This window comes from Odocoileus virginianus, chromosome 4 (assembly GCF_023699985.2).
Source record: "Odocoileus virginianus isolate 20LAN1187 ecotype Illinois chromosome 4, Ovbor_1.2, whole genome shotgun sequence".
Classification (NCBI taxonomy): Eukaryota; Metazoa; Chordata; class Mammalia; order Artiodactyla; family Cervidae; genus Odocoileus; species Odocoileus virginianus.
Genome location: NC_069677.1, coordinates 77,195,523 through 77,219,627, shown reverse-complemented (window position 1 = coordinate 77,219,627; position 24,105 = coordinate 77,195,523). Strand labels below are relative to the sequence as shown.

Sequence of the window (24,105 nt, the reverse complement as noted above, 5' to 3'; positions counted from 1 at the left end):
TGGTTTTCCTTTCTACTCAAATGTATTTGTTTTTTGAGTAATATTTAAATGGCTAGAAAAGGTCTTTTTGCCTTGCCTTTTTATAGCTGAAATGCCATCTGCATTCTTCTCATTGGTATTAAGTCAGTATACTTACTTTATCAGGTATCTTGTAGTTGTCACCAAGTCCTTTAGTTCATACATTGTATGGAAGTTACAGTTCAATTATTCTAGTATGATGGAGTGTAACAAAGCACCTTCATTGTAGAAGAACTTTTTGTGTGTTAATTATTTAAGTTATATCTCTCAACTTCTGCTGTGGGTATCAGGGAATAATAAAGCAGAAACCCTAAGAAAATTGCAACCTAACAGAATAAGACTGTCTCTTACTCTAGTATTTGGGAACACACAGACCAGACCAAATATATTTGTCAAAGCTAGGGAGAAAATGAAGCATTGTGGAAAAATCTAGTCCAACTAGATTAATAAATACTACTTATAGTAGTAGTATCAAATTGTGAATTTAATGGAAAGGATTGAAATGTAAAAAGTATATTGATGAGGGCTGTGTTGTCTTTTCTCACAGTTTAAGGAAAATCTTATAACTTTTTAAAAATTATAGATGTTGCCTAAGGATACACGGGAATTCTCAAATTTAAGAGAAATTTTCACCGATCACTCATAAGCCAAACTGGTTTCTAATACATTGCTAATTTGGTTAAAAAAAAAAAAATCAAGGCTCTTACTTGGTGTCTGTTCAAGGATTGTGTGTGGGGATTTGATGGAGGGAGGCGGGTGGGGGTGCCCAGCGTTGGAGTCCTGCAGACTGCAGGCTCTGTCTCTGGCAGCATGTAAGTAACTTCAGACTGTTCGTCAAGACTGATGGGTTCACTGAATTGAGTTATCAGTGCCACAGCATATTGTCTGGTCATACTTTAGTTTTTTAAGTTAATTTTAAGGTAAGTTTTATCATTTATTAAAATCTTCAGTGGATATTCAGACTGTAAAGAGAAAGAGGCAGTCTGATAATTGAAATGAGATGGCACAGACTATGTGGACTGCAGCAGCCAGCCTACCCTTGGTTCCACAAGGAAGATTGTTAAAAGAAATCTTCAGTTTTTAATAGGTTAAAGTTTATTTTCTAAGTTTTGATCCATACTTAGTTCTAGGAGTGTATGGACATATTTGGTTCACCTGTAAAATTCTAACCATTTAACTGGAGCTTGTCGAAAAGACATATCTTTAGTTTTCTACCTTCATATGAGATCTGTACTTTTAACTTTTTAAATTAGCTCATTACCACGTTAGAATCTGCATTGTCAACTAGGAACCAGTTTTTTATTCAACTAACTGAAGTAGTAAAATATAATAAATTTAATAGTCATTATAATTACAAGGCTTTTTTTTTTTTAACTACTAAAGCCTTCTAGCTGGTTGATTCTGTGAGGGCTGCACCATCCAGTTCTCTCCCTGCAACTCTTTCACCTCTGGATTTAAGCAGCTCTCCACCCTGTGTCCATCTGTGATCTCTTCTCCTGCAGGCAGAAAGCAGGACTCCCACATTTGGTGTGAGTCAGAGCCTGGCGGGAGTCAATCATGCTGGAAAGGGGGCTGCCTTCCAGCTGTCGGTGGCTCCATTGCTTTTCATTTGTAAACTAATAAAGCAGATTGAAAAACCCAGTATTTACTTCTGATATCATCTTATCCTGCCTGCATCATTCTGAAATGATCCATCTCCTAACAGATTTGTTAAGTAGATGAGGATCCCTGAATTCATATTTTTTTAAATTAGATTTTTAGAAGAGGTTGCATACAGTATCCATCACAACTCTTGTAAGAATCATTAAAAATGATTGTTATCAATTGTTTCTAGAGATAAAATTATAGGGAGCTAGATTAGCTGTAGATGCAAAACACATCAAGGTTCTGTGTACCCATCATTGAGTGAATTGAAGACTGAAGGCCATTTATTCAACCACAGAAGTGGCCAAACAACTGGAGAACAACCCTAGGTTACAGAATTTAACAGTCTCTTGACCTGACACTGCCATACTTAGAGTCATTGACTTCTCAGTGTTACCAGCTCCCCTGAGAAAAATGTTAAACCCTGTGAGTTACAGAAAACCCTCTTCTACAGCCCATCTCTAGTGAGACTTTGAGGTTATGGGATATTTGGAGACTTATACTGTGGGGAATATCAGTAAATGCTATTTGCTTCCAGAGTTTTGGTCATTGCCTATCAGTGAAGGTCAGACGATGAAGAAAAGAAAGGCCATCTCAAAGTCTGCTGTGATAAGAGGCTTGCTGGAGAGAGGTTATGATTTGCAACTAAAATATTTTCCCTTTACAGGAGTTTGATTTACCTGTGATCATAGTGACCAGTAGTTGTCTGTACTTAAAGTGTATGAAATAGACCAGTATATTATTTTTACTTTGACTCAGACATTTTCTTATATTTTTCCATTCTCAAATTTGTTTCTAATTCTCTCAGTTTGAATGCTGATAAGAATACAATTATTTATGCTTCTATAGCAATGATGTGAAGTTTACTTCAGATTTAGGAATACAAGTTGGTATTATGAAGTATCATAATTGGAATATGAATAATCCTTCAGAAACTAGAGATTGTTGCTTTGATTCAAAACTAGAATGTCTACATCCAGATTTCTATTCACTACAGACCTTATTAGAATACATAGTGATCTGTGAGTTATATTTTAAAGTGGTCATCTCAGTAAACTATGACCGAGCCCTACTAAAGATGTAAGTTGTCACTGTACTTATGAAGTTTTTATTATACCCAAATAAGGAGTCACTTAATGAAGAGCAACAATGCCTCAAGCACTCAGTGACCATTCCAACACCCACGGCTGACCCAAGACCACCTGGGACAGGCGGACTTGTGGGGTTGTGCTGGTTAGTCAACAGTAAATGGCACTCTCATAAATTATCCTTAGAACAGTATCCTCCAAAAATTTTAAGCTTATAGCCTAATATATATATTGAACTTCTACCCTGAATCAGTCTGTATATATATTTCTAAAAGCTAGTTTTCTCAGAATAAAGCACTTGATAATTTACCAAGTTCTCAGTAGTGAAATTGACACTGACATGTATTACAGTTTTAAAAATTCCCCACACTGTCATTCTGTGTTCCTCAGATTGTTTTTAGCTTGATGACATTCCCATTTTATGCTTTAACCCTTTAGAGATTCAGCTAAATCAAGTTGGAGATAGCTTATATGATATAACTTAATCCTGTATCCTCTCCCCTCTAATAGTTCGTATTTCCTTAGAGCATTTTAAAAAGACTAGTCACCGTTTCTTCTGTAGAATCTTTCCCCTTACTTTGGATTACAAATGTCTTAAGAGTTGGTACTTACTAGGTTTCTAAGGTGTCAGTTTAAGTACTTTCATCACAACACTGAAAAGGAGTTAGTTGCTGCAACTTCAATCATTTTGTCTCACACAAATTTAGTGTAGTAGGATTTTATATATACAAATCCACTGGATATGTTGGGAATGAACCAATTGTATATTTTAAATATTTTTCCAACATGCAAATGGATGCAGTTTGTTGACTGATAATAGCATATCCTCATTTTACTGTAAAGTACAAATTTCACCTTAATTTTACCATGTATTTTTAAAAACTATTCACCTGTTGTTGCATATTTATATTCTAGCATTTGCTTAACACTGATTTAATGTGCTGAAGATTCACTCTGAATCTAGGAGTGGTTTGCAGACAGTAGTTTATAATGTAAAAATTCCTAAGAAAATGTTTTTTGAAATGGTAGTAACACCACTTTTAAGCCTCTCCTCCATTCACTCCCCAACTTCCTGTGCGGCGACTCCAGAGCCCAACCAAGGCAAGGTTGGGGGGGCTTGATGGGGGGCCCTGCTGAGCAGCTCAGCCTGCTAAAAGGCCATTTTTGCAATGCCTTGTGACTTACATTGAGCAAAACATGTCTTTAGAAATGGAATTTTCACTGGAAAAACAAGTGAATAATGTGATTTTGGTAAAAAGGACTGAAGCATTTGTGGGGAATTGCTTTTAGCGAAGTAGTTCCTAGCCAGCTATGGAGAAAACTTCCGTGGGTCTTGGAGAAAACACAAGCACATCTTTGAAATGCATGTCACAGATTTAAGGTGAACTCTAAAGAGTTAATTTTGAGGTTTGAAGGCTTTGCTCACCACTCTCTGTTGCTAACGAACTTGTCAATCCACAGAAGTCATTTCCACCTGTACTCATTTGTCCTTGATCACAGGTAAATGTCTCCCTTCACAAAAGGAAAAACGGAGGCGGCTGGTAGTTTGTAGTTTCCCTGCTACAGGGTAACTGTCCTAACGACTGGGAAAACCCTTATTTTCTATCCTTAGCAGTGAAAAGGAAGTGAGTCCCAGATGATGTATGGTTATTTCAGTGGCTGCAGACTGTCCTTAGCAAATGCTGAATGTCTGGAAAGCTGAGGCAGCGTCCTACACGCTCACCCCCAGCAAGCCTTGTGCCCTGTGAAGACAGTCTTAGATAGTTTGGCTCTTAATGGCAGCAGGACTAGAGGGCCTGACATTCAGGGGCTAGTGAACTTCAGGCGCGCTTTTATCAGGAAATACTAGTGCCCAAGGACAGTGCTAGTTAAGTTTGTGTTTGAAATTTGAAAATCTGGCTTTCAGATGTTGGCAAAATGAAATGATTTGAGCCCATCTAAGTAAGCGCCACGCGGTGGCTCTGCCGGACCCCACTGTGCTCCATCGAAACTGCCTTGGCTGGCTCAGGCCGAGTGAGCCTCTGCAGAGCGCTCTCTGTCCTACCTTTTCGCTGCTGGATCCTATCCTAGTTTCTGGTTCTCAGCTACAGTGACACTTCCTTCAAAGAGGTTCTCCTTGCCCCTCAGGAGGTTCCGTTTCTAGAACAAGTTCTGACAGTGGCCTGCGCTACTTCCTTAGTGCCTTACAGCGACTGCTTGTGTGTGTCGAGTTCGTTTCCTTTAGAAGCTTCAGCCTGATCCTCTCTGTGCCCCACATACACCGGCTCAGAAACTATCTGAATAGCAGTGAAACTAGGATTTAATCATTTCAGTTATATAAAATCCTGAAATTGAAAAAAACAAGTCTAGGATTAAAACCACATTTCGGTTGTATAAAACCAATATACAGTCCCTTTTTATCTACTAGTGAACCATGTTAACTTTTTTTTGACTAAAGGAAATATCAGTGTTGGAACTAAAACCTTAAGCATCTTGAAGTAGGGCTGATGCTGTGTCGTCATAGTCATGATGGCATTTCCTTCTTGTTTAGGTTCTAGGAAAATTATTTCAGAAATCCTGTTGAATATTTTAAAGTAATTCAACATAGAATATTAGAAATGACACCAAAAATTTAAAACTACAAAGTTCTGTAAAAATTAAGATTTTTAAAAAGTGCTTTTTAGTGAGTGGCTTCATGACGGAGGAGCTTGGCAGGCAATAGTCCACGGGGTCGCAGAGTTGGACACGACTGAGTGAGTTCACTTCACTTTATGACCCTGAGGGTACTTAACCTTATTCTTACAAGTCTGCTGCTTTAAGGGACAGTTATGCTTAGAGACAGTGAAGTGTGCAAGGGGCTGTAACTTCTGTCCAAGACTTTCATTTAAGGAAGTGGAAGGTTATATCAACGTCGAAAACGTGTAGTGTCATTGATGATCATTGGTTTTTCATTTAGCAATGTATTTGTAACACTGTTGAGGAATGTATTGTTGAGGAATGTAAGTAGTAGTAAAATCTTGTGGTACAAGATTTTTGCATTTACATGAACTTTCATTTTTCAGAATCTGTTCCTAGAGACAGAGAACCCAATACAAAAGTGAGAACATGTGTGCATAATCAGAAGGATGCAGTGCCAATGCCTAGTGAGACTCTGAAAGCAAAAATGGTACCTGAGAAAGTTCCCCGCAGATGTGCTACTGTTGCTGCAAATAAAATAAAGATAATGAGTAATCTAAAGGAAACCATTTCAGGACCAGAAAATGTGTGGATTAGGAGGAGCAGCAGAAAACTGCCCCATCGAAATGCTTCTGCTGCGGCTAAGAAAAAATTACTCAATGTTTATAAAGAGGATGATACAACCATAAATTCTGAAAGTGAAAAGGAGCTAGAAGATATTAATAGAAAAATGCCCCTTTTAAGGCGGTTCAGATCCTGGAAAGAAAAAGCACAGTAGTGACCATGAAAATGTAGAAGTGGAATCGAAAACCAGGGGCCACAAGTAAACTGGCAGTTGGCATTCCGCTCCTAGCTCTAACGTTGTTAACCCCTTGTTGGCACCTTCTGAGGGATTTTCTAAAAGCCATAACCCAGTGGGGCAAAGTGGGAGGAGGGCTTCCTCCTAGTCAGCCCTTGTACAGATGCACATGACAAGAGAATTCTGAGGAGGAAATAGATTGTGGAGCCTGTAGTTGGAGAGGTGGAAAGACAAATGGCCCTGTCATGAGATTACTCCTTTTCTGAAAGGAAGGGCCTTGAAGAAATCTCTTGATTCTGTAGAGGAAGAAAACGGGAAGTGTACAGGGTCGGTAGCAAAAACTTCAAGGACTGAAAACATTTCAAAATCTCAACCTGATGCTAATTTTCAGGGTTCTATGTTAAGAGTATAACATTTCAGGCCACCATGACTGTGGTGTCATTACTGAAATAAGGGAAAAAACAGGCACATTTCAAGAGGGAGTGCCACTGAGCCTATTTGACATTTGAGTGAAGCAAATACTTCACTAAGATCCACGCCCTATAATTCACAACCCCAAAAGTCATAAACTAGAAGGGCCTGGGGATTCCATGATGGGAATGTTAATAAATGAGTTCTGAAGTAGTGTTGGAAATAGAAAAGGTCCATTGATGTTCTTATTTTGTTTATAATACTGCAATTCATACAGAATGACCACTTGATATGACGAATTCAGGGAATATATATTTTTATATGAAAGCTATGAATGTGACTATCACAACTTTTTCTCATTTTTACTTTCATGTAGCAGCATTTATAGAAATGCCAAAAATGTGTCTCACTATGAGGCAGGTCTTAGTCTTAATGAGTTAGAAAATAAAAAGTATAAAGATCGAAACAGTCATATTTTTAGATGATACTGTCACATCTTATGTTTCTTTATAGCACCTTAAAAGTTAGAACTTTATGAGTATTTTGAGCAAATTTATTAAGAGTCTCATCACAACAGGCTTAAAGGCAGCATGTCTGGGCTATATCAATCCATTAGGATTAGAAAATCTGGTCTTGATAATATAAAGAATTTATCTGCAATGAGGTTTGTGAGTAGGTATTTGTTGAAATTAAAATCACCAGATTAAATGATTGCACTGTCAAATCTTTTTAACATAGTAACATGCTATTGGAAAAATGAACTGTTAACAAGCAAGTTGTTTTCCCATTTAAAAGTATCTGTGAATATTAATATATGATTTGCATGTGTAAATCTAAACAAGTAAAATAGAGCAATCTAAGGGTTTCTGTTCCTTTTTCATTAAAAGACAATGTAATGCATTTCTTTTGTTACACAGATCAACTTGTCTTATTGAGAAATTTACTTGTGGTTGCATGTCTGCTTTAAAAAAAGGCTTTTTGTTGTCACTTTTTCTTAGTAAAAGCCAGAGTCTGTATTTGCTCTGTTTGTAGTATATTTTCATCTGAAATACAGATACCAGTAACTTGTTACTAGTACAGGTGAGAAAGGGAAGAATTCCTAATAAACTGCAAATATTTTTAGGTGCATGGGGTTTGATTTTTGATCTTTAATGAAATGTTTAAACCTATTTCCAGTCCCATATTTGCACTTAATTTCACAGAAACTTCTTATTGGGATATGCTATGTCCTCAACAAATGCCATAAAACGAAAATGTTAAAAATCTCAGTTAAGAGTATTTTATGCAGTTTTTTGACCGTTTTAGTGTCGTGAAGATTTCATTTTGAAGTTATAATTTTCTGTGGTGGTGTTAATTTCTGTTAGCACTTGAGATTGTACCATCAGCCTTTCATAATGGAATCCCTTTTCTGGTTGAGTATTTGATTTGAACATATACTTGCCTTTTTTTAAGTGCTTGGCCTAAATTTATTGTAACTGCATGAAATAAGCATTTGTTTAAAATTTAATATTCTTGTAAAAATCTCTCTGAAATGTATGCGGAATTTTAATCATGACTAAATGTATTATCATTACCCTATTTATGATTTTTAATCAGCTTTCCACAAGTGACTTCTTCATAATGTAATTGAAATCATATTGAAGATCTTACTGGTAAAAGTGATGTTATTTTATTCAACAAAAGGACTAAGACAAAGTTGTGCCCAAACTGTAGCCCAGGAGTGTTAATGCAATTTTAAAATATTACACTGGTAATCTTGTCTATTCTAGCTTGCTAACGATAGCCAGAGTTTCCTAAGCGCGATTATGTTTATACTTTTAATGTTCATATTTTGCTTCAAAACCCAATATATTATTTTGCGGTAATGTGTAAAATTGCTAAATAACTGATTTGATGGAAATGCTTTTGTTGACAGTTTCTCCACACCTAAAAGCAAGATGTTTCTAGCAACAGATATGCGATTTTTTCTAATCTTCAGAGGCTCCCCCGACCCCATATTAGTACTTTGTGACTATTTATTGATAGCGTTCCAGGATGTAAGCAAATGCCCTCTAGTTTCATTAGTGCTCTGTTAAAAAAGAAGAGAACCAATTCAAAAATAATTACATAACGTTTCTTATTAATGAAAGGCTATTTAAAACGAAATTTTGTACCAGAGATGGCCAAGTTTTAAAAAAGAAGCAACTATTTTTGCATTCTCATGAAATCTTTCAGATCATCAGCTTTTGAAATGTGAATTCCTATTGCCATAGTAAAGGCTCAATTTTACAACACCGCGAAGCACTGTATTTTTTCCTGCCCGTCCATCCGCCCTCTGTCCACTGTCCCGAGGACGCGCCGGGCCGGGCCGGCACCTACCTGGGGCGGTCGCGGTTTGAAGCCGGGTGCTTAATAAACCAAAGCTCACCCGGTCACTCCTAACGGAGAAGAAAACGGAAACGGAGTTAAGGAACGAAAGGGCTGGCCTCTTTCCGGAGCTGTACGGACTGGGCCGCGGGCGGTCGAGCCCCTGGTCGGCCCGGTTCGTCACCTGCGGGGACGGGAAGCCCCACCCCCCGGCTCGCCTCCCGTTTCTCGCCTCTCTAGCCCTCAGTCACCTGATTTTTCGGCGGCCCCACCCAGCTCCGGCTGCGAAAGAAAAAGGCCCTGGGTTTGCACCGCCGCAAGGACTCGGGGCGCGTGCGCGGGGGTGATGCAGGGGGCGTGGCGGTGCTTGGGGGCGTGGCGGTGCTCTCGGGCGCGTGCGCGGTTCAGTGGCCCCCGCAGTTAGGCTGGGAGAGCGTGAGGGACGGCATGGCTGCTACGTTCTTCGGAGAGGTGGTGCGGACGCCGTGCCGAGCCGGGACGGAGGACGAGGAGGAGGAAGAGGAGGGGAGGAGGGAGACTCCCGAGGATAGGGAGGTCCGGCGTCAGCTGGCGCGGAAGAGGTGAGGTCCTGAGGCATCGGAGCGGACGCGCCGGCCCTGAGGTTGCGGCTGCTCCGCCCTCCCCTAGGCCTCCGGCCTTGCGGGGCTGCCGGGTGGAGGCGGCCCGCGGGCCCTGCTGACGGCTCGGTGGGACGTCGGCTCCTCCCGTCTTTCAAGGCTTCCTTCAGCATTGGTGCTGGTGGTTTCCTGCTGGCGTGATCCGTTTTCCAGCGGTGCGGGGCTGTTTTCCTCCCGCAAGTTTGTCATGCGTTTGGTTCATATATAAGACAACTCTTTAAAACTGTATTCTCCGCCGCACTTCTTGGTTAGCATCGTGTGTCAGCAGCAGATGGATATGTCCTTTTTTTTTTTTTTTTAAAGTGTTATTTCCAAACACACAGACATTAGAGAAAACAATAAAATGGCACGTTAAGCTCCTCCAGTCACATAAATTCAACAGTTAGGAAGATTTTGCTACATTTTATCTCTCTCCACCCTTCGGTGGGTCCCAGTCTTCGTGGCCTTTCACTTCTACAGGTTTCAGAATGCGTATCAAACGACACAGGTATTTTCTTACATATTAACAATTGATAATACTTTTTGGATGTTGTGTAATATAGCCAGTCCGTGCTCAGATTTATCCAGTTGTCTCAGACACGACATTTTACAGTGGGTTTGAGGAAGTCAGAACCCTGCCAAGGCACACACTTTAAGATTCAGACGTTTTATCTCTTGAACTTCCATGTATTTAGAGAGGTCCCCCTCCCCCCCGGTCCCTTTCTCACCCCCTTTGAGAGACCGAGTGTCCTGTAGGATGTCCCACCCTCTGGATTGGCCTGATTGCTTCCCCTTGGTGTCCTTTATTCAGGTGTGTGTCTGTCACCTGCATTTCCTGTAAAGGAATCCACTGTTTGGGTTGCTAAGATAGATTGATCTGTGGATCAACTGGACAGCCTGATCTCTCTTCTACAGTTCTCCATGAACTGGGCAACAAACGGTTTTACCTATGAATTATTGTTGCCTGAATCCGTTGCTTCCTTAAAATGCTAATTATGTTCTTTATAGAATTAAAGTTTGCATTCTGCTTAATACAGAATCATACCTGTGGGAACCTTTTTGTCACAGTATGATACTAATTACATTTAAATTGTGTGGAGGACAGGAAGCGTGGACTGCTGCAGTTCATAGGGTCACAAAGAGTCAGACACAACTGAGCAACTGAACAACAACATTTAAATGACTTTTCTTTCATTTTTCTGTTTCTCTTATTAGGGAGGTGCGGCTCTTTAGAAGACAGACAAAAACAAGTTTGGAAGTTTCTCTGCTGGAAAAACATCCTTGCTCCAAGTTTATAATTGCAGTAGGAAATAATGCAGTAGGTAAGTGGAAGTGCATTAGACTACATGCTTTGTTGAAAGGGCAGAAGCTGAAGTTGCTTCTTTCCATCATAACAGATTTCAGAGGTATATTACTTTTTTAGAAGAAGTCATAGCAGAGTACCTGTATCTGAGTGAAATCTGTCCCTGCTCCTGTGGCGCTTTTTGAGAAACTTGAAAAATAAGATTTAGGGGCAATATCCTTGGCTTTAGGAACTTACGAAGTCAAGGAAACACCGTTTCTAGTACCCAGGTTTTCTTGGGCTTCTGGGCCTGCTGTGGCCCAACTGGGCCGGGGCAGAGGTGGCGTGTGCACATGGCCCCTTGTCACAGTGGGTCCTTGTATATTTGTGAGTTAACTGACTCCTTTAAAACCATAAGGAGAACTAAGCAGTGTAAGGTTTTTATACGTATATGAATTCATTTGATAGATTAAAGTCGGAACAGTGCAGAGTTCAGCTGGAACAATGAATGTACACACAAAAGTACACAAGCCTGTATCATTTTAGGGAGCTCACAGGCTCAGAGGAGAGCCTTGGGGAACTCCAGTGAAGATTCCTTGCCCTGTAAGGTACCCCTAGTGCCTACAGGACAGTGCCTGTAAATAAGTGCTGACTCACTTATTTACAGTTCTCCTGGCCTAAAATTTTCCAGAAGGTTGTTATAGTGTGAGAGTTTTGGTGAGATCTGTCAGTAAACCTGTCTTCCTGATTCCTGGCTCCAGTATCATCTAAACTCAGGGCATGGCCTCTAACTTCTTGAGGCCTCAGTTTCTTTTTCTGGACAATGATGATGTGTGTAAGGTTGATGCTCTCAATGGCCGTTTTAGCATTAGGATTCTCACCTTGAATTTATTTATTTTTTACAATTTAAAAAAAATTCGTTTATTTTAAATTAGAGGATAATTGCTTTACAGTGTTGCATTGGTTTCTGCCAAAAAACAATATGAATCAGCCATAGATACTGAATTTTTTTGGTATTGAATAGAAAATACAACTTGTGGAGCCGAACACTAACTGATGTGCTTTGTTTTTCACAGCGTTTTTGTCGTCATTTGTCTTGAATTCAGGAGCCTGGGAAGAAGTTGGTTGTGCTAAACTCTGGAATGAGTGGTGTAGGACAACGGACACTGCACACCTTTCCCCCGCAGAGGCTTTTTGTGTGTTTTATCACCTGAAATCGAATCCCTCGGTACGTGGGGCCTGGCTTGTGTGTATAAGTGGGACTTGTTTAGGCATCATTTATGTAGTGTTCATTTGAATTCCACGTTCCTTTGTATCTACTTTTGGGCTGAGGGATTCTGCCTGTTGGCAGTGGTAGTAATCATTTTTCTGCTTATATAATATCAATGTGGCGAATGTGTTGGTAAACTTGTGAAGAAATTCTGAAGGAACTTTTTTAGAAACAAACCATAACATTAGATACTTAAACCTTGCCCTCATTCAGAAAATGATTTAAGCTGGCAGATCTAAATGTGGGAAAATGCGTACATGCTGTGGAAGCAGGGGTTCTGCTTTGTTGCCCTAAAGCCACCTGGCATTCAGCTCTAAACCCATTCCTGTAGACTGGGCACTCAGTTAACACTGAGCCGATGAGTGCTTTATGCACTCTGAATGCAGTTCTGTTGACACTGAGCTTTCATCCTTAGCTGATTCATCCTGATTTTTTTTTTTTTTTTTGGCTGTGCTGCTGCATGGCCTGAGGGATCTTGGTTCCCCCTGACTGGGGATGGAACCTGGTGTGGAAGTGTGAAGGCTTAACTGCTGGACCCCTAGGGAATTCCTAATTCATCCCGATTTGTTAAGCTGTAAAACATGCTCTGCGGCTGACGCCAGGTGGTTCCATTGGATCGCGTTTATCCTAGTCCTGTTCTTGGGTTCTGGGCTTCCCAGCTGGCTCCATGGAAACAAAGCCGGAGGCCTAGGTTCCATCCCTGGGTCGAGAAGAGGCCCTGGGAGAGGAAATGGCTGCCCACTCCAGTCGTCTCGTCCGGGAAATCCCGTGGACAGAGGAGCCTGGCGGGCTGCAGTCCGTAGGGTCACAGGGAGTCGGACACGACTGAGCAACTGAGCACATCTTCTGTCTTGGGGACCATTCAGAGAAAGCAGCACGGTTGGGGACACACGTTAGGCTGGTGAGGCGGCCCTGCAAGTGATGCCTGTCTGTCCACCTGCTTGTTGACAGAGTGCTCTTCCACTGCTTCTGGACGCTTGAACCGAGGCCAGGGGCAGGGGCTCAGACAGTGGAAGATGTCAGTAGCTCTGTAATACTGTAATGTTAGCCTTGAAAATGATAAAATTTGATTTTATAATATTTACAGTTTGTTTCTGTAACATGTAACCCAACATTATTAAAATTTGCGTAAGGATTTTTGTAAGCATCCAGTATTTATGGGGAATAAACAGCAAGGGAATTAAGCACATTCTTCTTCTGGTCCTTAGTGGAAAGTTTTCCCTTTAGAATATGTCTTGGAGGTCAAGCAGGAGAACTTTCGGTTACTTTGTTTAGTTTCACCATTGGTTTGTTGGGTGTCTTGACTATTCAGACCCTGTGTGTGTAACTAATTACATATCTAGTCTTGTTCTTCTCCTTAACCCTGGGCCCCTTTTTTTCCTCTTGTGCTTAATTTTTTTCTTCTGGCTGTGCCATGCTACCTGTGGGATCTCAGTTCCCCAGCTGGGGATTGAACCCGCGGCCCCTGCAGTGGAAGTGCGGGGTCCTAACCGCTGGGCTGCTGGGAAGGTCCCTGTGCTTCATGTTTTTCCACTTGCATCATCAGGTGTGACTGTTGCTGCCGATATTTGGACATGGTTGATCTTTATGGATACTGTCGTTCCGCGAGCACTGATGATCAGGCATCTTACCCTCTGACACCTGTGTGGCAGGTTGTCAGTGTGAGCACGTGGCTTCTAGACTACCACCACCTTCCAGACATCAACCCTGTCCTTGGGTACAGCTGGCCTGAGATGTGGCTGGACTGTTGCCCTTGCCTTTCATAGCACTTGATGTTTTTGTGATTTTTTTTTTGAGTTTGGTCTTCACAGTGTGTGACCCCGAGAAGGGCAGCAGGCCTGGCATTAAGCCCTATTTTGTAAAGAGGACGCTGGTAGCGTTTACTGACAGCGTCTTCAGAATCTCCTGTGCCAGCCCTCGCGGTGGTGCTGTCTGTGTGCACTGTCTTCTGATACTACTTGCCAGTCGTGGCTTGGTTCTTAAAATTTTAAACTTTAAAGAAAAACGAATAAGCCAGTAGCAGATTAAGCAAACCAAATGTTATCCAAGGGTTGTGTTGGGATTCACATAAGTGATGACAGCGTGGGGTGTGTGTAACGTTCGCTTGACCTGACGGGAAACACGGAATCTGATTTCAGGTCATGCTCTGCCAGTGCAGTTGCTACGTGGCCGAAGATCAGCAGTATCAGTGGCTGGAAAAGGTGAGAGTCTCATCTGGGGTTGCTGCCGTGTCGGGGTTCATTGTCTTTACACGAAAGCCTGCGCAGTCAGATGTTGACGTAGGGCAAGTATTTGCTTTTTCCCTTAGAAATATTATAGGAGTTTTAGAACATGAAGAATAAAAGAACATGGGCACATGTAACCAGGGTGTGCTGAAGATCGTGGGTCATGAAAATGTAACACATTTGCAAACAAGTTACCCACGTGAGGCAGAGCAGGGCACAGCCACGGGTGAGAACCAGCCATGGTGCCCGGGCTGCCTGGAGACCCGGGGCCGCGAGGTGGGAAGCCCCTGTGAACTGGGCTCACACCCTGGGTTCACGGGGCTGGCGCCAAGCCGCCACTCACACCAGAGCTGCAGCCATGGTTCTTAGCTTTAGGATGGATCGATTGAGTCTTCATTTTACGGGAGAATAGAGCAATTGTATGTGCCCAGTAAAAAATTTTCCAGTGAAGAATTTAACTAGGAGATCCAACCAGTCCATCCTAAAGGAAATCAATCCTGAATATTCATTGGAAGGACTGATGCTGAAGCTGAAACTCCAATACTTTGGCCACCTGATGTGAAAAACTGACTCATTTGAAAAGACCCTGATGCTGAGAAAGATTGAAGGCGGGAGGAGAAGGCTGACAGAGGATGAGATGGTTGGATGGTGTCACTGACTCAATGGACATGGGTTTGAATAAACTCTGGGAGTTGGTGATAGACAGGGAGGCCTGGCATGCTGCAGTTCATGGGATCACAAAGATTCAGACACGACTGAGTGGCTGAACTGAACTGAACAATTTTAGGGAATAATCATAATTTTCTTAGTTGTGTATTATTTTTTAATGAAATAAACCTTTACAATACATCTTATAAATGTTTCAGTTTAAATGTTAGGCTAAATATAGATATATATTTATATATATTTTTAAAATTTATTTTTATATATATTTAATGTCAGTTAAATATAGATATAATTAAGTTCATTAGAAATAAGTTTCGTGCACACCTGTTTTAAACAGATTGGCATACTTAAAATGCACTTTATAATTTTTGGTAGTTGTTTTGATTAAAGGAGGGATTCTCTGATAAGGTCTGTGAATGTTCTGATGGCTGTTTATGTGATTTTACTTTATGTCCCTATGTGTATTTTGTAGGGAGAGACTCCATAACTTCAGATAGCTCTCAGAAGAATAGAAAACAGCTGTATTAATTTGTGTTATTAATTTACATATGATGTTTTGTACTGTGGAATAACTTTTCTCTCTCAGACTCAAGAAAGTGTAAAGTTATGCATTTCCAAAACAAAGTATTCCAAAACATAAGTATTCAGGGAGGATGATAAATCAGGCCTTGTGAATAATGTTATATCTCTTAAATGGAACATTGCTTATAAATGTATATGATGTTAAGTTCTGTGTTTATTTTAAAGCTATGCTATAATTAAAATAGTCTTATAGATCATTTACAGCACATAATCTAAAATCTTCTGTCCTCTTGCTATTTGAAATAGCCACTTTCTTTCTTCATAAAATATTTTCAGAAGAGCTGCAGAGATCTAAAATCTACTTTTTTTTTTTCCCCTCGAGGATAGCTTCTTCCTTTTTCTTATGTCACCAAAGATTTTAAAAGCTGGAAGAGTCCTTAGAAATCCATGAAATACCAACTTAGGTGGACATTGAGGCCTTGAGCAGTTGAAACTTGATTTATACAGGAAATACACTTAAAAGTGAATTTAAGAATCATTTGCACTGATGTAACACTGTTATGAGTGCAACCTGCAGGTGATGTTCTTAGAAGCATCCTCAGTACAGTGCTCTTAAACCCATCACTTCATGCTTTAAGGAGAGGACCACTTCTGTTGCCAATACAACACTAGTCTAAATGGAGCGTTCTTAGAGGTAGGATCTTAATTATGTCACTTTCTCCAGTAAAGAATGGGTGCTGCCTCCAGTCAGTGTAACACTGTTCTCAACACTGATGGCAAGCAGTGCTCTTAGAAACTGAACAAACACTGGAACAAAACAAAAAGAATCACCTACAGGCATCGGCGGCGGAGGGGGGGAGGGTGAAAGTGAACAGGTGGTTGTAGTTGAGTGGCTCCCCTACCTGTGATGGCGTCCCTGGCTGTTACAGCTGCTCTGCCTCCTTTGTCCTGACTTCTCTGACTTCAGATCACACCTCCCTCTGTCCTTAGTTCACAGGTGGGGGAAGTGACTTGGAGAAGGTCACCTGGCTAGAAAGTGACAGAATTAAGACCAGTCCCACCCCAGTGAGGGGACAGCAGAGCGGGGGCTCTGTTTGCCATTGACACGTCCAGCCCTTCAGAGCATATGTATACACGATTATATGAATGGTGTTAGGTAAATAGCTTGAGGGATGTTTCTGTTCTGTCACAAAATATGTATCTATTTTAATTTGGAATCAATTTTGTGTTAGGTTTTTGGCTCTTGTCCAAGGAAGAATATGCAAGTCACTATTCTCACATGTCGCCATGTTACTGACTATAAAACTTCAGAATCTACCAGCAGCCTTCATACTCCTTTCCTGAAAGCTCTAAAAACTCAGAATTTCAAGGAGCCTCCCTTCTGTTCACTACTAGAACAACCAAATATTGTCCACGACCTTCCTGCAGCAGGTAGTATTGCAGTGCATGACATTCACTTCTATTCTTGTTACTGCTTTTTCATAGTTGTTACTGGGGCAAGTAGAGATCTTTTTGAGGTGTTTGTTAATGGGGATCGATACCAGTGTGTTCGCCTTAGTCCTCAGTATCCGTAGTTGCTGGTATGTTATATTTTGTAGCTTCCCTGGTGGCTCAGTAGTAAAGAACCTGCCTGCTAATGCAGAAGTGGGTTCGATCCCTGGGTGGGAAAGATCTTCTGGAGGAGGGCATGGCAGGCCACTCCAGTATTCTTGCCTTTAGAGTCCCCATGGACAGAGGAGCCTGGCAGACTGCAGTACATGGGGTCACAAAGAGACGTGCCTGAGCAGCTGAGCATGCGTGCATGTTATATTTGGTTTGACTGTTTATAAACTTTGTAGACACACATTCATTGTATGAGAGCAGGTCAGAGTTCTTAGCTCTTAACTCAGCTGCCATTTCTTTCTAGCATTGATGACTTATCATGCAAGCCAGTATTAGATGTCATTTATTTGTGCATGAAAAGTTGGCAAAGTGTGTTTTAATTTTCAGAATAGAAGCTTCAGATATTGAGTTTTGGTAGTTACTTTAATAGTTTATTTTGTATTCATATTACCAATTATACCCTAATATATCAAATTTTGATTCTCACTTTTTAGTGGTTAATATGTTAATTCACTTATTTGTTCATAAATAAAAGTTGTTTTTAAACTTTAAATGTTAAGTTTACTAGAACAAATGGCTAAATATTTTATACAATGCCTTATATATTTATTATTTGCATTTAATTTACTTCAGTGCAGTCAACAAAATTATAATCTTGTATCTTACTCGTAAAGCAAAAGATAACTTAGGAAAGTAAATTGTCTTTGAAAGAAAATATGCATTATAATTGATTCAGAATGGCTGTAAATTATTAAAAGAGGCAACAGAGATGACTATTTTTAAAAGCATCCTTCATGAGTTAGAGGTGTTGCATTTTAAAATTGTATAACAGAAAACCTAAGTGGTTTTGTTCTTGTCTGTTCATAGTTCTGAGTTACTGTCAGGTATGGAGAATCCCTGCAGTTCTGTACTTGTGTTACACTGATGTGATGAAGTTAGACCTGATCACAGTCGAAGCTTTTAAGCCTGTACTTTCTTCCAGAAGCTTAAAGTGTTTGGTTAAGGTAAGGCTTTATCTTATTGACTTAATAATGAACTCAGTAGTGAACATAAACATGTGGTATTGAATGTGAATCCTAAGTAGTAAATAGAAGTCCTATTCACCCCAAGTAAAGAGAAAGCTGCTGGTCTGGCAGTTTCCACGTGATTGTCACATGTTCTTCTAGATACACTTCTGAAACTCGGAGAATATTTTGTTCATGTTTGTCAGGATAGGCCAATGCTCTAAATCCCAGATGTCCGTGAGGGAAGATGGTTTCACTCTTCAAGAAGTTTCTGTAACTCATTAATTTGGAAGGTGTAATTTTTTTTACATTAATTAATTTTCGGCTTCGCTGGGTCTTTGTTGCTGTTCATGGGCTTTGTCTACTTGCGGCGAGTTGGGACTGCTATTTGTTCCAGTGCTCAGGCTTCTCATTGCGGAGGCTTCTCTTATCATGGAACATGGGCTCTAGAGTGCAGGCTCCATAGTTGTGGTGCACAGGCTTCCTTTCTCCGTGGCATGTTGGGTCTTCCCCGACCAGGGATTGAGCCCGTGTCCCATGAGTTAACAGGTGGATTTTTATCCACTGTGCCACCAGGGAAGTTCCTAGAAAGTATAATTTTTGAGAAGGCATTTTTGAGCATAGTAAGGATCAAATTATCATAATATTTATTGACTTAATTTTGCATGGGACTAGATGGGCTAAAGCCGTTCCCTGTTCTCAGTTTGGATGTACCTGTGGGCTCTTTTCCCAGAAAAATACGTATCAGAGCATGTACAGAAAGGTTTTGCCAGTAATTTCAGGAGGTCCAGGGACTCCCCTCTTCTCCCTAAGAGATTCGCTAACAGTGTGGACTCCTGGTTGAAGAACTTCTTCCTTAAGGGGACGAGATGATAACAGCATTGTTCCAGGTTGGAAGCCTTGTTTTATTCTAGAATGGCCATTAATAGTAGGGCAGCTTTCCTTGTAATTTCTGGTGGCGTCAGCTGATTTCATAGGTTTCATAAATTAGACTGTCACCTACATGGGAGCGTTTTCTCTTGTGGTAGCCCCAGTTCGTCATGAGTCTGATGTGTCAAAGGCCCTTGGGCATTTACTGAATTAGCAAGAGTGAAGTCCTAACTTGGTATAATTCAAGTATATCTTTGAGCTTAGCTGGAGTCATGGATAACCTCTCAGACAAGTTATTTTGTTTTTAGCATCGCTTTCTGAGGATGTGGTAACTAGTGGCATTGCCTGCGTCTGTGATCACCTGATTGACTCTTCCCATCTCATCAAGAGCAGGGGCCGAGGCCGCTGTCTTCACTCTGGGGGCTGCCCCCCAGGCATCTTCACCACAGACGTCATGGCCACGAGCTCATTCACTGCAGACGTTGTCACCACCTAGCTAATTGTCTGAGGGGCAGTTTTGTCTTGAGAGATAAAATAATGAAAAAATAAAAGAGGGACATTAAAAAGGACATAGTGAAACAAGAGAAATGAATAACAAACTTAGATTTTATTGTGAAGCACAAAATATTTGAATACATTTAAAATGTATCTACATCCTGGCAGTGCTGTGCAAAGAACGGGTTCTGTGGGTTGTACTTAAGCACTAGTCTTCTAGGTTGTTCATCCATGTGAGCATACATGTGTGTGTGTATATAGACGTACAGGCTTGTTGATTTGTCTCCCTTTTCAGCATCTCACCTCGTCTTTTTCACCAGAATTTCTCACTTCATTAAGAGAGGTGTCAGTTTCCAGGCCTGGGATGTGGATGTGTGGACTGAGCCTGCTGTTACCTTGTGAAGCCTGTTCTGCCCTGTCTGTTCTTGGCCCCTTCTCACATGTCTGTTGGTGGATGTTCTAAATTCTGTGGGAAACGTGAACCCAGCTCTGCGCCTGAAGATCACCGAAGGCTTTGCACGGATGTGCTCTTTTCTGTACAGCACACAGTCTGGCTTCATGCTCCCGTGTTTCACACTTCCCCTGGGTTTGCTTGTTTGTTTTTCTTTTTTTTAATTTTATTTAGTTTTTTATTGAAGGATAATCGCTTTACAGAATTTTGTTTTCTGTCAAGCCTCAACACGGACCAGCCATGGGTATACATACGCCGCCCTTTTGATCCTCCGCCCCGTCCCCCTCCCACCCCGCCGCTCTCGGGTGACGCAGAGCCTGTGCGAGTCCCCTGAGCCCACGGCACAGCCCTGCTGGCTGGCTGGCACATGGTCCCCTGGCTTCGTCACCAGGTTGTCTGTCATGTCGGTGTCCGCAGCTGTCACAGTCCCCTGCTTTAAGACCCCAGGTCCCCTTGTCACCACGCATACCATTGTGAGGCCTGAGACTTAGTGACAAGGAAATGAGAGTCCTTCGGCAGCTGCAAAGTCCAGGCCGTCAGCCAGTTATTTCACCTTTTGTGGCAAGTTGCCTGGCAGCCATCAGCTCCGCGGTGAGAGTGGTGTGGGTAGGAGGCAGAGCTGTCCGGATGCTTCCGTGAAAGGGCTCTGTTGACGGCGTAGTCAGTGCTCAGGGCACCAGTGACCCAGAATATTCTGTACCTGTTCTGAGACCTGTAAACCGTTTGTCCTGTAGAGTTTAAGTCAGCTTTCAGGTGACATCCTTTGTAGGGGAAATGTAGTTAACTTCTTTCTACTTTTTCATTTCTTGCTGTAAACATGATGACTTGTGGGAGGGTGAAGGGGCTTTTTGAAGAGCACTGTCCTCTTAGTGACTGAACACAGTCGTTGTGGCTTAGGTCAGAGCTTCTGTTCTTCTTGAAGTGCTATTTGGTCAACAAGATGGAGTTCAAGTTGGGAACAAGATGGAATTCCCTTGCGTCCCTGCTGTGGACGCCATGGTGCCGGGTGCCCACGGCCTGGAGGGGGCACAGGTGCCCGGTGCCAGCCGCCAGCCAGGGCGGGCGGGGGGTGAGGTCAGCCGAGAAGAGGCTCCACGGGAAGGGCCCTTCAGCAGGACCCAAGGGGCGGGCGGGTCCCGGCGAAGGGGACATGCCCAGGGAGGCAGGGTGGCGTGAAGCGGGCAGGCTCAGGTGCGTTTGAGGAGACTGGAGGACCCTCGGTCGGGGTGCAGAGAGGAGTAGCACACGTGGGGGAGGTGACGGAGGAGAGTGTCCGTCCAAGGGCTCGAGACTCCTCTGGAGGCCTGGGGTCCTGTCAGAGAGCTTCGGGCAGGGTTGAAGAGGACCCACTCAGAGGTCCCGTCCATCAGGTGCGGAGGTGAGAGGCGGGGCCTGTCCTCTCTGCTTCTGTGTCAGTAGTAGGGCTGGGCACATGTGCCTTGTTCTGACTAAATTCTCACTATGATAACAACTTCTCTCCTTCCAGAATATTCCTCAGAGCACAGAGATACTGAAGAAATTGATGACAACAAATGAGATTCAGAGTAACATTTACACGTGATTCCCAAGATCATCTTGTACAGTGTATCACCCGTCCATTCCTTTAAGGGCAGCAGTGTACCCTGTTTTGTAATTACTTTTTTCCACGTGGGTATTATGAGGGTGTTAACAGAATAAACTTATTTTAAATTCATTATAGTTTCTGTTCCTTGTTTATGGTAGTTCTAGTCACACCTGAAATAAGCCAGATGGTTCTCTTTATCCACAAGGTGGGGGTCTTGTCTTATTTGACTATCTTAAAGTAAGATAGTTAAATTGTTAAAAAGCTACAGCTACAGCTAACAAGTGTTACTATTATGGCAAAATATATACTTTGGTGCAAAAATTCTATGTGATACCTGAAAGCTGATGATCTGGTATTGGTGAGTCTTAGTATGTGGAAAGGGTCTATATTGTGAGTTTCATGACTTTTAGTAATCTCTTAATGGCAACTTGTTTCCCCGGATTTTCTGGGCTGTTTGCAGTGTTGCTATTTTTCTGATGTCCCCAGCTCCGCTGTGGGAGTGTTCTCAGAATGTGAGGAGGTGATGAGCTCCAAGAAGCTGCACTGCTGCACACAACCACTCATTAAACTGTAACCTGCATCCACAAAGATAAATTTTAAAATGGTGAAGTTGACAGAACCATGCCTGTTAGGCTGCTTTTAAATTCAGGGACTTTGGATTTTTCTGAGAGATTGAGAATGTATGTGCTAAAGAAGCTAGCTGAAAGGAGAATTTAAGAACTGTGTAAGAGATGTGGAAAGAAACCAAAATTTACCCTTAGAATTAAAATCGGGATTGTGAGGCAGTAGTATGCAGTATGTCACGTAAGCACATGTACTATTTATTGCATGTATATTACAGTATTTAATACAAACAAAGCTGTTACATTGGGAATTAAGCTGAGGTGGTGTCCTTAGATGCAGAAGGACAGGAATGGAAAGGAAGCAGAAGATGATGCAAGACAGCCTGTTCCTGGAGAAGGGACCAGACCAGAGACAGTAATTAATGACAACAATTTCTTCCAATATGAAGACAGACTTTGACTTTCTCTAAATTGAAAGAGCCCCATCAATACTAAGAATGAAGACATAAAAAGCTAAGATTATTGAATTTTAAGCAGAAGTGCCATGCAGTTGAGAACAAAATTGTAACTTTACCTGTTTACTAGCTATAATAGTACTACCTAATACCCACACTTGAACTTGGAGACCTAATGCATTCTCTGTCAGTCTTGAGTCTGCAGGTTGGGCGGGTGTCCCCGACCGGCTGGTCTCTCGGCTCCCACATCCATAGTCGGGTGTGTGACATGAGTTGCCGGGGCCTGGCTGATCCTGCGACGGCCTCGATTGGTGTGGTTCAGCTTTCTTCCACCCATCACTCCTGTAAGCCAGCACAGTGATGGCTTACAGTGAATGATGTCTGATTCGTGATCTCTGAAGAAGATTTAGCCTCGGGACCGGGGACCAGTCTTGATCACTCAAGAGCTTTTATATAGCAGAGTTTTATTAAAGTATAAAAAGGGACAGAAAAAGCTGATACATACATCAGAAGGGGGATGGAGAGTGCCCCAATCCCTATCTTGGCAGGGGAATTATATACTTTTTAATTGGTTATTACAATAAATCAAAAGAATGTCTCAAGGTTGTAAAGATCTTACTAGACCCACTCCCGTAATATACATTTTAAGGTAACAATTAGTCAGAAGGTTTTTAGGAAGAAGAAACATGTCCTCAAGCGGGATACATTATTGTTATGTAATCCTTCTTAAGGAATGTAGAAAAGAAAAGTTGTCCTTTCCTCCTTCGAGAATTCCAGACCCCTATCTCCTCCTTGAGGGCCCCAGACCCCTTTCTCCTCCTCGGGGACCCCGGACTTCTTACCAACCTGCCTAGGAATTGACTCAATAGGAGCCAGAATATGTGCTGAGACCTGCCTCAGCATTTCTCACTGATTACAGGGGAGCAAGAGAGGGGACAGAAACTAGCAAGGGCTTTTTCCAGTCACTGTATCAAGTTTGCTGTAATCCCATGGTCGCATCTAGAGAGAGTATGTGGGAGGGGGTGCCACCAAGAGGTATAGACAGGGCAGGGGAGTATGAGGAACCGGGGCCATCAATAGAATCGATGTGCCTGAGTCTGCTCTCTGATCACAATTACTCATGCCTCTCCCACGTGCAACATACATGCATCCCAGTCCTTGGACACCCATTGTTTCATCTAGTTACTGTATCGGGCTCAAAGTCCAGAATCTTGTGACCTAGATCAGGTCAAGATGCACCTTCTACAGACACCAACAAATGAAAAAGACAAGTTGTCTCTTCTCAACACACCTGGTGCACGAGGGTGAGACAGGGACAGTCCATATGCAAGAAAGGCTTCTATTTGAAAACGCAAAGACTAGAACACAGATAATGCATGCGCGCTAAGTCACTTCAGTTGTGTCCTACTCTCTGCGACCCTGTGGGCTGCAGCTTGCTAGGCTCCTCTGTCCATGGGATTCTCCAGGCAAGAAGACTGGAGTGGGTTGCCGTGCTCTCCTCCAGGGGATCAAACCTGTGTCTCTTATGTTGCCTGCATTGGCAGGTGGGTTCTTTACC

General features: G+C 42.0%; 2 protein-coding genes across 2 annotated transcripts in view; both read left to right on the top strand.

Annotated features, from left to right (window-relative positions):
* The window catches only part of BRWD1 (bromodomain and WD repeat domain containing 1), a 123,001-nt gene extending 114,113 nt beyond the window's left edge, over window positions 1-8,888 (top strand). Inside the window, exon 42 of the mRNA XM_070466778.1 lies at window positions 5,792-8,888. Within this exon, the coding sequence (XP_070322879.1) occupies window positions 5,792-6,183 (392 nt within the window). The 3' untranslated portion in view covers window positions 6,184-8,888. The remainder of the gene's footprint in view (window positions 1-5,791) is intronic.
* Window positions 8,889-9,369: 481 nt separating this feature from the next.
* Window positions 9,370-21,658, top strand: PSMG1 (proteasome assembly chaperone 1). Its single transcript, XM_020898879.2, has 7 exons — window positions 9,370-9,542; window positions 10,794-10,900; window positions 11,937-12,088; window positions 14,269-14,331; window positions 16,776-16,974; window positions 18,013-18,149; window positions 21,452-21,658. Exons 1-7 carry the CDS (start codon window positions 9,409-9,411, stop codon window positions 21,524-21,526), a joined length of 867 nt encoding a protein of 288 aa, XP_020754538.1. The 5' UTR covers window positions 9,370-9,408; the 3' UTR covers window positions 21,527-21,658.
* The last annotated feature ends 2,447 nt before the right edge of the window (window positions 21,659-24,105 follow it).